This window comes from Dunckerocampus dactyliophorus, chromosome 18 (genome assembly GCF_027744805.1).
Source record: "Dunckerocampus dactyliophorus isolate RoL2022-P2 chromosome 18, RoL_Ddac_1.1, whole genome shotgun sequence".
Classification (NCBI taxonomy): Eukaryota; Metazoa; Chordata; class Actinopteri; order Syngnathiformes; family Syngnathidae; genus Dunckerocampus; species Dunckerocampus dactyliophorus.
Genome location: NC_072836.1, coordinates 17,374,406 through 17,389,732, shown reverse-complemented (window position 1 = coordinate 17,389,732; position 15,327 = coordinate 17,374,406). Strand labels below are relative to the sequence as shown.

The following is a 15,327-nucleotide window of genomic DNA, read 5'->3' as shown; positions in this document are numbered from 1 at the left end:
TACACTTGAATCACAGCAAATATCTATGTTATTTGCAAATTACTGTATGACATACATACATACGGAATATTAAATATAAAAATATCCGAATTCTGTCTTTACAAAGTACAAAATAATGAATATATAATAAATACTACAAATAATTATACTGCACAATATGAATAATATTAAAAATAATGCTCAGCTTTGATTGACACCTACAGGTTTATATTGTAAATGAAATTGCCATAAGAATGACAAATTAAGTCTTGATAAAGTGCATAGAGAGCAGGGGTGTCCAACATCTGGCCCAGGGACCATTTGTGCCCACTAGCTGCTTTTTAAAATTCATTTCACATTAAAACAACTATATATTATTTCCTTTGTCACCTGTAACACAAAGCTGAGATATGTTATTTAATAGTTTAGCATATCTAAATCTATCTGCATATATTGTTTTTAATTACATTTATTTTATAATCTTTTAGTGTATTGCTGTCATGTTTTTAGCATGTAATTAAGTAAATACAAAGTAAAAGGTGTAAAATAAGCGAGACCCTGCATCCTTACATTTTTCTCTGTGTTGTCCAGCCAGTTACTATGATTATTTGTATTGTTATGATCATGCTATTAGTTTGCAGGGGTGTAAAACTGCTATATATCAATTGCGTCCAAAACCTGATAAATAAAAATAAACTGTGTGGCAAAGAAAAGCGGCGGGAGAATCTGCACTCATAAGCATGTGTGCTTAAAGCTGTGCAGCTCCTGGCTCAGCTCATTAGATAAAGGATTGAGAACGCTAGCCGATGCACACTGACTCATACAGTAGATGATGAGGAGGAGGAAGAACAGGAGGAGGTGTGAAGGCTGGTACAGTGAACCACAGATGTGTTCCATGTTTACAAACTACACCCCAGACTTGTTCACAACCAAGATGTCACATGAAGATATAGAAATAATCCAGCATCACCAGTGTGGCCTGTAAGGAATGATCTTTTATGTTGCACAATGTAAACAGGCTCACTGCTGCCACACAGTGGCTCATTGACCTCATTACAGCTCTCCCTGAAACTACACCACACACACAGACAAGACAGACTTGTATAAAACAGCACAACATACATTACAAAATATATTTTTATATATATATATATGATAACAAAGCACTTTTCCGTGGCACTTTGTGATCACTGCGACACCTCAAGAAGAAGGGACAAATGCAACAAGCAAACATTTAAAAATGAATATTGTACAAATCAACACAGTACAGTGCCTGGAAGGGTACAGTCCCCACGACAACATCCATGGTGAATAGAAACACAGTTTCTGAGCGTCTAATCTCTAACCAGGACATTGAACTCATCATCTCTGGTGCTTCTGTGGAAACAGAAGAGTTTGAATGGCGTTCCGGTGCGGCCCTGAAGTGCACGTACAGACAGACACACACACACACACACACACACACACACACACACACGACGGGCGGGCGCCCTAGAAATATTGGCTTTATTCTAACAGCAATACACGTGTGAACATGGGAGCTACAGTCTGACTGTGCGGCTGAGGATGCGCACGGAGTGAACATGGAGACTGTAAGGCCCAAAGTGATTCAGTTCACAGCCTCTTCAAAGTCACACGGAAACAAACAGTCACGTTGATTGTTCATAGAAAACGGACATGAGCCGAGCGCACGCCGTAGTGTCCCTGTTTCAAAGTGTAAGTCCTGGCTTTTTTGTTTGATCACAACTGTCACCACAAAGACCACAACACATTTCTACAGAGAGTGATATTCACATTACAGATAAGGGATGGCATTCGGATTCACCGACATTCAGCAGAGAAGAGGACGACGTTCACTTCTTAGGATTAGTGTCGGGATTGGCTTCACTTATCCCCCCCACTCCCTACCTCTTACTTGATCCCCTTGTGTGTGTGTGTGTGTGTGTGTGTGTGTGTGTGTGTCCCAGCTCGATGTCAGGTTTAGCTACACAAGGCTGCAGCAGCCGTCCTTGTGCTTTTGAGACTCGATGTAGTCGTGGATCTGGAACTTGGGCTCATGAGGCTGCTGGGTGGTTCTGTGCTTCAGCTCCCTGGTAGAAAGATAGCGAGAAAGAGAGAGAGACACACACACACACACACACACACACACACACACACACACACATGCAGGACGTGAAGTCAGGTACTGAGGGGGCGGACGTGTGGCGGTAGGGAGCGAGAGATAAAACAAGCTATCTGGGCTGGGACTGTGATGTCAACATGTCATTGCCGCACAACGTTAGCAATGAGAAGATTGCTGGACAACTACCAGCCCCAAACAGGTGCTGAGAGTGTGCTGTAATTATGGTGGGACTACTACTTTTATTTATATTTTGTCCCTCCACCAAATCCAGATTGAAATTGTTTATTTAGCCAAGAAAAACCCCAATCATCAACTTGCTTCGCCCATTCAGTATGATGCTTGTTCATACTGTACATCGCCAACACAAACTAATGTGTTAAAATGATCTTATGCTATTTGTGATGACCCAGTAAAGTGTGGACACTGAAACACGCTACCAGTTCTGGCTCCCCTGCAACAACATGCATACTGTACAGTCAGCAGCTGGACCTGCTGGTAGCATGAATTGACATCCCAACCTGCCATCTTGGCTGTTTATTGACACGCTCTGATGTCCTGTGGTTGCTATGGTCACCAGATAGCGCCTGTCATTTAAATGTCGATAAAACACCCGCTCAACTGCTTTTCTCGATACACTGTGTGGGTGTTGAAGTTTGATGTTGATGCAAAAACGGCGTTCCGCCTTACTTTGCGATAGCGAGAAAGGCCAGCTCCACATTAACTCCTGTCTTGGCGCTTGTCTCCATAAATGGCACTCCATACTCCTACGATAAAAAAAAAATTGGAATTACAAATGGAGCACTCGTGAGAATACATGATATGCAGTACAGTGAGGGAAATGATTATTTGACTGCCCCAAAGTCAAGACTTTCAACAGAAAAATACACCGGTGGTCCTCGTTTTGTGGTTACAAATGCGTTCCCATAAAAATGTCATTTTGGGCCGTAAACACGACACTCCCTGGAGAACTAGTTACAGAATATGCGGCGGAGGAACGGGCACCTGGCTAAAATGTGTGTGCGGCGGAACAATACATTAACATCACTTATTGTCACTGTGTCTCCCAAGCAGGAGTGCACCAATGAAAAGGAAAGCCATCACCGTGGAAGTGAAAATGAACATCATAAAAAGGTAAGAGAGGAGAAATGCCCACCAATGTGAATAATATGATAATGACTAATATTATATGATTATTTGATGAATTATATATGTTTTGTTTTGTTTCTCATAATATTACGACTTTTAAAATATCACACATTTCTTCTTTAACATTTAAACTCGCTGCTGCTACTAAAACTATTAAAATATTACGAGTTTATTCTCAGAAATTTGCGTCTTTTTTCCCGTTAGAATGGCCATTTTCTCTTGATATTTTAACACGAATCTTGTAAAATTACAGCTGTTTTCTCCATTTCTGCAGTTTTTAAATTTTCCAATTATTTCAACTTCCTTGTTGTAAATTTTCTGTTCGTAATAATGACTTTATTCACATAATATTTTGACCTTATTCTCATAACAGTATAGCTTTTTCCGCAACCCAAGTTCCCAAAAATTACTACTTTATTTGTTGTTTTGTTTCTTTCTCATAATATTAAACTTTTTTAAATGTATTTTTCTTCAATATTTAAACTTTATGCTATTAAAATGATGTTATTTTTCCTCACTATATTACATTATTTTTGAAAAATTTGACTTGACTTTTTCTTGTTAGATTCCAACTTTTTTCTCTTAATATTTTGACTTTATTCTTGTAAAATATCTTCCGATTCTTCAATTTTTTTTTTTTTATTTTTCTTGTTAAATTATATTTTTAAAATGTCCTGCGAGCAACTAAAAAAAACAGCTGCAGGCCTCAAATGGCCCCCGGGCATCACTTTGGACACCCCTGGTCTACAAGGTTTTGTTACGCTGAAGAATTAAGATTCTGATGGACTAATTAATTGATTGTTTTCCAGTGCTTTTGTCACACATTACCTTTGCCAGCTTCTCCCCATCCTCCGTCTTCACTACCCTCTCTGCGGCCATGTCCGCCTATAAAACCGCAGACGGAAAACAATTAATTTCCCCAGAGATCACAGGTCACAGATTCACTGTGCTACTTGTTAGAGTGTAAGGCCTACAATGTAAGCCCGTGCACATGGCTCATCCTCTTATCTGGCAGCCATTCTGCATGGCGGCGAGGCTGCCCGATAAGAGGATGTTGCAGAGCCAAAGCTCCCTCCGAGTGAAGGGGTGTCACAGACTCTCACTTCAAATAAGCCTCATTGACATACAGGACATGACCCCCGAGAAGAGAGTCCTCTCACAACCACCAGAGGGAGCCTTTGGACAGATTAGTTACGACTGCTGCTGGCAGCAAGGCGACTTTTCATCACCAGGGGCGTTGAGAGGAAAATGGCTTCATGCGAGGAAACGCTTGAAGCGGGGGATTAGGAATTTGTGAAATGCTGTTTTGAATGTGTAATGTCTCGGGTTGATTGTGTGCTTTAAATCACATCCATGAAGACGTCATAAACAGGATTATGAGGCTGTGCTTTATGTCCATATATAAATGAAGTGCTGTTTTTCCACATGCATGTGCGGAGAGTGCCAAGGGAGCAGTTACTCTCCTCATCTTTCCATCTATTACAAGCTTTGCTTACCTTGTTGCCGAGCAACATGATGACCACATCCTTCTGGGCAAATTCGTGTATTTCATTGAGCCAAGCCTTAAAAAAAAATACAAAAAGACACTGATATCTGATTGGGTTAAAAACAAATACCTCAAAACTGCACTAGCACCAAAATTGGGCTGTGCCATTGTGCTGCTTCCCGTGCAGAAAGGGGGGAACCTAAGCCTTCTTGTATGTAAATAGACCAAGAGAGGCATTCTGCCCGAGGGGGCCTAGGGAGCAGGAAGTATCAAATCAAATAGCAAAGAGTGTGAAATCTTACCCTGATGTTGTCAAATGACGGCTTACTGGTGATATCATATAACAGGAGTAACGCTGTCAAAATGAAAAGAGGAGCGGTTCACATGTTGAATAACAAATACTTTCCTACATAATCAATCTCAATAGTCTAGTACATCTCAGGCAGGTTGCTCCCACACACACACACACACACACACACACACACACACACACACACACACACACACACACACAGTATGAGGAAGTAAAAGATAAAAAAGCAAAGGTTACCTTGGGCATCTCTGTAGTAGGCGTGTGTCACGCTTCGGAATCTCTCCTGGCCGGCTGTATCCCAGATCTACACAACGAAGCACATAATTACACAGCGACTCACACAGCAAAAGCCCCGTACTGAACTAGTCCAACGGCACGTGACTAAAACAGGAATGCGCCATTATATGCCTCAAATGTGTGTAGGTCAGCTTCTTTAAATCAGCCCGCTGAATGTTTGTTATCATCCAAAGTATATCTTAAGACGGGGGTGTCCAAAGTGCGGCCCGGGAGCCATTTGCAGCTCGCTGCTGTTTTTTTATTGGCCTGTGGCACATTCTAAAAATATAGTTTGACAAGAAAAAAATAAATAAACAACTGCAGCCAAAATGAAAAAAACGAGCAGCAATTTTACAAGAATAAAGTAAAAATGAGTAAAAAGTTGTAATTTTACGATTATTTTTTTTTGGCATAAAGTTGAAATATTAAATAATTTTTTTTCCTTTAAAGTTGTAATATTATGAGAAACAAATAAAACAACAAATTAAGTTGTCATTTTTGGAAAATTAGATTGTGGAAAAATTTATATTATGGGAATAAAGTCATAATTACTAGAAGAAAATTTACAAAAAGAAAGCTGAACTATCAGGAAAACAAAAATAAAGAACAACAGCACAAATGGAGAAAAAACAGCTGTAATTTTATAAGAATAAAGTCAAAATATTATGGGAGTAATAATAATGTTACAAGAAGAAAGTTGAAATAGAAAATAAATCTTTTAAAGTACAGCAGAAATGGATTTTTTTTTTACAAGAATCAGGTCAGAATATTAAGAAAAAAACTCAGAAAGTTAGAATTTGATGAGAAAAACTACAAATATTAGGCAAAATAATGTCATTTTAGTAGCATAGAGTACCATTTTTTTTAGTTGTAGTAATATTGGAAACAAAAAAAAATAAAGTCCTAATTTTTGGAAACTTAGGTTGGGGGAAACGTCAGAATATTACAGGAATAATGTCAAAAATGATTGGCAAAAAAATTATAATTACAAGAAGAAAGTTGAAACAGTCAGAAAATGCAAAAAAAAAATCCAAATTTTTCATCAAACAGCAAAAATGGAGATAATAATAATAATGGGTACATGGGTTGCTTTACACAATATGAAAGTGGCGCTTGCATTATTTAGTTTTTCATGTTTTATGTGGTCCTTCACCCCGTCTTAACATAAGCATACTTTCACTGTCATGTTTGTATTAACCTAAAATACATCAGCACCATATCTGATCTGATCAGCTCTTATCTACGGCCAAATCATGGTGTCTAAATCTGAATTTCATGATGTGCAAGGACGAGGAGCGAGAGCATAGGAATCTCATTTTGGCACCTCCCACTCATGTTGAGCAAACAGGTTATGAGGCTAGAAGAGCATGTGTCCCCGCGTGGACTCTGTAAATCCTCGCAGATGTGTTTGATCTGACATAATCCGCCGGATGTATGGGCGGACATGTGTGCTGCTCTAGGAGAAGAAAGCGCTCACCTGGAGTTTGACTTTCAGGTTGTCGACGTCTACCACCTTATTCTAGAGAGACAAGCGAGAAGAAGAACCATGAGGCACTCACGTGCACCTTACGCATGCTTAACACAGCACAGCACAGCACAGCACAGCACAGCACAGCACGGAAATGAATGATGCACTGTAGAGGAGACTAAAAAAAGCACCAAAAGGTTCTGCATGTGGCCAAAGAAAAGAGACAATTGAGAATGGCTTTAAATGCTGCCAGGGAACGTTAATTGCAACACACACACACACACACACACACACACACATACACACACACACTAACAACAATGTGGCGAAGACAACAGGCAGCATATCAACTGACTCCCACTGTTAATTTCCTGCAACCCTCACAGGGCCACAATCTGATTTCCTGCAGAGCAAAGTTCGGCCTAAAATAGTTTGGACCATTCAAGCCAAAAACAAAAATTCGACCCACGATACTGCAGGAGATAATAAAAGCAGCCACAAGATTAGGTACACTCGCACAATCTAATGAGATTAGACAGTATTGATGAGCATAGATCAGGGGTCACCGACGTTTTTCCTTGTGAGAGCTACTTTTACAAAATGAAAATGGCCAAGAGCTACTCATTTTTGTAACATTTCTTTTCAGAGCTTATTTTAAACCCAAACAAAGTGAATATGCTTGTTTTACCAGAACATGAACAAAATGCTGGTGTCCACAACTCACATTTAGTATTTCAGAATGCATTTCTTTCTACTGTTCTTTCATTATTAACTGGAAACCTGAATGAAAAGCAGGCTTGCGGGCGCCTCATGTGGTCGTGGGGGGCTACCTGGTGCCCGCGAGCACCACGTTGGTGACCCCTGGCATAGATAGTAATGCGGGGTTTGGATTGACATTATCAGGGAAGTAAACGAAACTAAAATAAAACTACACACCCTGTGATGACATGTGACATAAACTCGGCACACAAGGAAGTGGAGATTGCTAAAGGCGGGTCAGCTTCATCATTAGACTCTTTAACATTCTTAACCGTTAGAAGCGTAAAAAACAACAACAAAGTACCGTATTTTCCAGTTTGGCGAGTCCTGCGACTTATAGTTAGGTGCGACTTACATTAAATGTCATGAATCAAGGAGTGAACATTAGCATCGACAGCAGAAAGAGGGCGCTCTAGGCTAGCGAGTATCCAAAGGATTCAGTGATGTCGAAAGAGATTGGGAGCTTGGTGAACTTGCTCACTGGAAACATGCTTGTTGGACTTGCTGGCTTGTTATGTTCATTTAGCCTATTTAGCCTCCCAGGTGTGTTCTTTATGCTAAATAACTTGCCTTTCTAGATGACATGCTTGTTCTCGGACTTGGATTTAGTGAAATACATTTCTAAATATATGCGACTTACAGCCCAGTGCAACTTATGTACGTTTCCCCCCCCCCACTTGAAGCATTTTTTGACTGATATTCCGCAACAACTTATATCCGGAAAATACAGTAACCGCGTTGTGATAAAAAAAATCAAATCAAATAAATAAAACTACTCACCCGTTGGTGACACGTGACGTACACACAGCATAAGGTGTCACAAAGTGACTATTGCAAGTGTAACAAGAAGTTAGCCTCTGTTAACATGCAGAAGCAATACATTATACACTGACTGAACTCTGATGATACGGTTGTGATGAGAAACAGAGAGGGAGGATTATTGTGCTGGGGAGGGGAGTCTCTTTACACATGACTAAACGCGGCTCCTTTGCTTGTGTGCATGATCTTTTATTATTAATGCTACCCTCTTGTTGACTTTACTGGGAAACCTCATTCCCGAACGCCTTAAGAGTCCTGCTGGAAAAAACACAAATTGAAAATACAAAAATGTAAATAAATAAATACACTTTTTTAAAAAGCCACACTGGACGACAAGTTGAAAGCTCGGGCTTTTAGCTCGTTAGGTTCCACTATTTAAAAGAAATGAAAATACTGCTGTAAGTACTAGAGCAGTACTGGTGTGGCCGATGCCAGCAAGGATGGCTGTGCTGGTAAACCAAACTCCCTGACAGTTTAAAGCTCGGGCTTTTATCCCCGTCGGCCAACGCTGTTCGACTCCCATCTGTGAACCCCGGTTCGATCCCTGGGTGTGCGCAGGGGCACAGCAGCGAGGCACAGCCGTACAAGTAAACCTGACTCCCTAACACACTAAAATGCCGAGATGAAAGCCCGGGCTTTTAGCTCACGGCCCACAGCTGCCCAACACCCATCTCCCTCCCTGGTTTGATCCGCAAGTCTGCAATACAAATGTGTGCACGACATACAAAAACACATTTCGAAAGTCTTTTCCTGTGTCAAACACAAGGCCCGGGGGCCAGCTGTGGCCCGCCATATCATTTTATGTGGCCCACGAAACCTCGGTAATAATGCATGTCAATAATGCACTTCACCTTTGTCCTTCTAAACGTATTTGATCCGTCATTGTGACAGAAAAACGGTACTGCATGCGGTCCTTCTAAACGTCAGTATTGTCTAATCGTGCAGCAAGATATTCCACGCATTTTTCCAAAATAAATACCTGAATGTCTGCTTGTCGCCATGACATTCTCACTTCACTTCTCATTTCAAAGCAAGTTATCCATCAATTCGTTAGTACAAATATAATAATCAAATGCATGGGCAACTGTGTAATAATATCATGAGGTTATATTCATATTTAGATTCATATACTTGTATACTGACAGTTACCAGTGGCCCTCTGAGGGCAGCCGTAGCTGCGATGTGGCCCTCAATGAAGATGAGTTTGACACCCCTGCTCTACAGTCAGGTTATTGTGGTTTGTTAACCTTTCACATGCAACAGAAAGAGCAATGCACAGATAAAGGAAGTGCATAGCACACGCATGCTAAAATATGAGAAGGAAAAACATTAAACATTGAAGGCAAAATCCACCTGAGTGGAATGGACATGGTTCAACCCCTGCATTAGTTGCCATGGCTTTCTATTTCCCTCCAATTATGACGTGAGAGGAGCCTGCATGCTGAGTAACTGCTACAAGGAAGCATGCCCAAAATAGACCAGCCATGTTACAAGCTGCCACAACAGCACTGCCTGCCTTTTCATGCACAATAACAACCTCAGCACTCAACTGATTGTCTCCCAGCTTACTCCTTCCAGCTTGAACGCCTCTCTTTCACAGCCACAAGCAGCCCGATGGAGACTGTTCATCGCCATGAATGAACAGCGTGACAGCGAATGCGTCGTTTTCTTTGGTGACTCTGTTTATGAATGGATTCTGACCACGGCACCTGTGGCTTTTTCTTGAGTGCTGGAAAAATAAACGGTAGCGTCCACACAGCTCAATCTATCAGACGTAATGTCTCTCAAATGCCAACCAGGGAAGACAATGCATCACTCCCGCTAATGCAGCACAATTTCCTCCCTAAACCACTCGTAGTTGACTCGCCATTAGTGTGAGCGTTTTGTCTTGAAACAAAAGGTTAAGCCGGATCACCCTTAAAAGCCTATTTTGCGTTCATTACAATAGAGGCGATGAGGGGATGAGTTAGGAGACAAGGATGCGGGAAAGCATCTATGTAGGAAGCAGCCGGTGCCTCCTAGCAGCACAAGTGGTCTGTGAACTTGACTGACGGCTGAGAGGATTTGTACATTCGGCGCCATCGTCACACGGCGATGGGAACGAGGTGATAATTGGCACAGTTGCTTCACAGACAAATAAGAAACGGAAGAACAATCTGTAGCGTCTCTCTCTCTCTCTCACCCTAAAGTCGATTCCCACGGTGGCGATAAAATTGCCTCCCACGAAGGCCCCGTCTTTAAATCGCAGCAAGATGCACGTCTTCCCCACGGCTGAGTCTCCCAGCAGCATCACCTGTTAATTAGAGCAAACGCCATCAGCAGGGGAGTAAGAGGGAGCACAGGTGAAGGGCTAAAAATGACGAGTCATTTGTGGAGGAAATGAAACTGAGGCTTGCGGGAATCACGTAGAAATATTTCCTAAAAGATGCTGACTCTGTGATTAGCTTCAAGGGAGATATGATAGTTGCACAATTCATGTGACTCTCAAAATGCAGTCCCCGCTTTGCACCAGCAAATGGCGAAAATCCGCACGCAATTGAGACATCCATAAAAATGTCGCTTCCTGACCTCCAGCTTTAAGCCCTAAATTGGCCTGACACACTTTATTAAATCCATTTTCAACGGGATGAAGCAAGTTCAGCAGGAATTGCGTGTGAATGCTGAAATGCTGAGGCTGAACTGAAATGTAGAATGAAATGTGTTGACGTCTTTTCACCGACGGAGGGTTGACGCACCAACCATCAGGTCGGGCCAGCCATGCCACCGTGCACGGAACAGGCAGCGTTAAATGTAAAATGAACTTCCACCAATAGGGGGCGACATTGAAATGATCCATTCATTTTCGATGGGAAAAATGCCACAGAAAATATTGAATGATGAAAAATGTGAGAATGTTTCGAAACGTCCCGATAGCCCGCAAGCGCGGAATGAGATGAACATTTTGATGTTGGAATGGTTTGAAGCGGGTGAGAAATGGGCGAGTAGTTAGCAGACAAAAAAGGCAGAATTTGAAATGTTGGAACATAAAAATGGAGAATGATCGTTGAAACGTGTAAACACAGTAATCCCTTGTTTATTGCTGACTTATTTATATATCAAATATTTTTGAAGTTAGGAACATAGAAAACCTGCTTACGACCTTCTAAATGTGTTTTTTTTACATTAGAGTCCTCTAGACATAAAATAACACCCCTATAGTCACCATAACGTTTATATCACCCAATAAAGTAGACATAATCAGAGAAAATAAGCCATTTAAAACATAAATATGACTTGTGTGTGTGACGTGTGTGTTTGCTGTAAATGTGCTGCAGGCATGTGGAGGACAGAAGTGACGTCGGGGGTTCAGAGTTGAGTTTTAGCTGGAGTGGATTACGGCCACAGCAATAGTCTGTGTTATCTTAATGACTAGAATTATTGGGATCATTATTGTGCCTGTTGTGAGATAATTCAAACCTGCAATAAAAGCCTGTTGTTTTGGTGGTCAAGTCTGGCGCTCGTGTGCCTCACCGAACATTACAGTAACGTTACTAACACCTGGTGACCAGTGTAGAATAATACATAGCATCTTTGAATGCATCTTCTGAACGTTTTATATTCATATTTTAGTTTGTTTATTTATTCCATTTTTATGCTTGGAAACGCTTAATTCAGGCAAAAAAATACATAACATTTGATTTAATTTGAATATTTTTTTACAAATAATAGCCCATATTCAACCACAACACAGCATGATTTCTTAATTGATATATTTTTAAAAATATATGATGGATTGAAGCCACGTAACTCTACGACTGCATGTCGAGTGGACGACTCGAGGGACGACCGCATGTTGAATTATTACACGAAACATCCACCCTACCCTCCTGAGCCATGTCACCCTGTAGAATAAGCGGAATGTTACAGTAATGGAAAATTATTTTCAACCAGTAGGGAGCGCCAAATATATTGCCCATTCATTTTCAATGGGAAAACTGTCACAGACAATCTAAAATTACTGTACATGTGTATTTTTTAAGTCCTGTTAGATAGCCAAGATGTGCTGAATGAGCTGAACAGTTGGACGTTGAATTGGCTTGAATCGGTTCAGAAATATGGGAAGAGTTAGCGGACAAAAAAAAAAAATCGCCGAAATAAGTAGAAGTAGTAGTAGTAGTAGAGGGATCAATACATGAAAAATTGTATTTTGTATGTTTGGATTTTTATATGTAACAATTCTAAAATGTGTAGGGACTCACCACAAATGAATGATAAAGTAAAATGGTCGATGAACAGATGATTTATTAACCTGTGGCAGCGCCCGAGAGAATTACATTTAAGTTTTACTTAGCGGCACGCAACTGTGGTGCGTTCAAATACCGCCAAACAAAGTCTGACATCTCAACGCTTGGTGAAAAAACATTATCAGTGAAGCATAAAGGCAAAAACATGTAAAGAGTGCATATATGCTGTATTATTACGTTTATAAATTATTGCTGACTTCGGGTGAATGAGACGTGTTTTCTATGGGGAAAAAAACGCCTATTTTTGGAGAAAAAATACAAATAAACTTTGAAATTCTATTGAATTTTTTTAGGACGAAAAATCTGCACATTTTCTGGGTCGCCAATACCGAATTGAGAATGTGCAGGGATCCACTGTATGGCCACAACATTACGTACAGCTGCACCAACCCAATACAAATTTGTTTCTAATATTTCCGTTACCTCATACAGGAAGGACATCTTAAAACCAGTTTCAGTGTGATGCAGTACAGTTCCTGAAACAACATATTGCGACTCCAGACAGCCATTGCATTGGATTTCATTAGCAGGTGTGCCTAATGAAGTATCCTGCAGGTTTTACTTGACCTCACTAATTAGGTTGGCGCAATTAAACTTTCTCTCTCTATTGTCTGTGCATCTTAACAGTAAGAGGCTTGTCTGTTCCGTCCTGTTTTGGGAACGAGAGGGTGCAACAAGTACACCCTCTGCAAATATTTGCATCAAGGGAGATTTGCAGCTCCGGACAGACTTCTTAGAAGAGACAATGAGAACTTTGTGGCTGCACATGGCACCCAAACACAAAGAACAACACATTTACGCTTGGGTTAGGAGGATGCATAATCACGTGTACACTTTCTACTGTAATATCAAACAAAAGGGAAACAGACAAATACACACCTTGAAGGCAATATCATAATACTCGTTAATAGAGGCGCATCGCTCCAACACATATTTGGACGTCCCGTTTTTAGACTGCTTTTGCGTCAACGATGTCTTCCTGGTGGACATCGCGATGGCAAATGATGCGTTCAGGGAGCCAAAAAGCACTCTAGTCCGGTAAAAACGTGCACAGCGTGTGTACAGTGGATGTGTGTGTGTGTGGGGAGGGGATCTCAATCTGAGCCTCCGGAAGCGTCCAGCCCCTCTGCTCGCATACTGCGTGGACACAAAAATGATTATCACCACAAAAAAAGGAGGCGAGAAACAAAATCAGCCTTTAGTGTTGCATTTCCGGATGTTAAAAATGTAAAGTTAAAAAAAAGCGGCGCCAACACATCCAGCAGTCACGAGAGAAGAAAATCACACCCAAGCGGAAACATTTCTCTGCTTTGCATCCTGGCGTGGGCAGACGGTGAATTGACGAAGTGAGCGCCGCGGCAGCTTCCACTGTGTGCGTGTGTGTGTGTGTGTGTGTGTGCATTCCGTCTAGTCCTCTTGGCTTTTATTGTACACTAAACAGCTGCAGGGGTCAGAGGAGATGCTCGCTGAGTCATTCGCGCTACAGGTGTTGCTCCAGCACAAACTAGCATAAATAGATTTATTTTGTTGTTAAATGCACATATTTACACACCAGCATTCCCCGCCGAAGTGCATGTTTTATTCACGAACTGTCAACGTATTATCATTAAATCTATTATTAGTATTCCATCAAAGTCAGTCTCTAAATTGCTTTTGTCTTGAAAAGATGATTTTAAAGTACAACAAAAATTAATTAACATGTCATACATGTCAAATCGTTTCACCCAAGAGAAAATTTTCCAATTAAACCCGCAAGCCTTTATAGTGGTGTTTGTCTCCCCCTTGCGGCCACAAGCAGAAATGACGTCCAGTGTGCATTGATTGAGCCGCCACGTTGATAATTCTGCGTCGCGGTTAGGAGATCCCGGTTTGAATCTCCTCTCTGTGTGGTCTTTGCTTGGCGTAAACTGGTTAAAATGATTTCTTTTGACTGTGACAATGAAACTGAGCATTTTCTTTTTTCAAATGAAGCTTTTGAATTGGATCTCATCACAGTGTTTACAGTATGACCCAAAAGTGACTCCACCCTCACATTTCAGCAAGCAATTTTAATATAATATATCATCGCAAGGGACAACACCATAGAAAGTAAACTTGAGCATACTTAAGAGTAGTCAGTGTACAGTTTAGTTACCCAGCATGCCTTGCGGGTTATACATCAGTATAAAATAGTGTTGTTGTGCATGTACAATCCCACATTTATCACGGTTCTTTGGTTCCAAATCGGAACGTGATCATTTCATTTCCACAGAGTACAGCACAGAAAACCTGTTTACGACTTCCTAAATATGTTTTTCAATATTAGAGCCCTCTGGACATGAAATAACACCCCTATAGTCACCTTTACACTCGTATAAACCAATATATTAGACATAACGAGGAAAAAATAAAACATACGAGACATAAATAAGACTCATTTTCCCGTGTGTGCTGACGTCGGGGAGTTGAGTTTTATCTTGGCGTGGGTTACGGCTGCAACAGTAGCCTGTATCAGGAATTATTGTGCCTGTTGAGATCATTCCACCCTGAAAAAAAGCCTGTTTTGTGTTTGTGTATTTCCACAGAACATGTCAATAACATTACTGACATCTAGTGGCCAAAGTAAACTACTACATATCATCACAATGTCTTTGAATGCATCTTCTAAATGCCTTACGTTTGTATTTTTGTTAATTT

At 40.9% G+C, this 15,327-nt stretch overlaps 1 protein-coding gene across 1 annotated transcript; it reads right to left on the bottom strand.

The window, feature by feature from the left end:
• Window positions 1-68: 68 nt before the first annotated feature.
• LOC129170954 (ras-related protein Rab-37-like) lies at window positions 69-14,038 on the bottom strand. The gene is made up of 9 exons (XM_054759134.1): window positions 13,531-14,038; window positions 10,551-10,661; window positions 6,800-6,841; window positions 5,284-5,350; window positions 5,036-5,088; window positions 4,744-4,809; window positions 4,076-4,132; window positions 2,789-2,865; window positions 69-2,069 (listed from the first exon to the last, which is right to left on the bottom strand). The coding sequence occupies exons 1-9, from the start codon at window positions 13,639-13,641 to the stop codon at window positions 1,964-1,966; spliced, it is 690 nt and encodes a 229-aa protein (XP_054615109.1). The 5' UTR covers window positions 13,642-14,038; the 3' UTR covers window positions 69-1,963.
• Window positions 14,039-15,327: the final 1,289 nt, after the last annotated feature.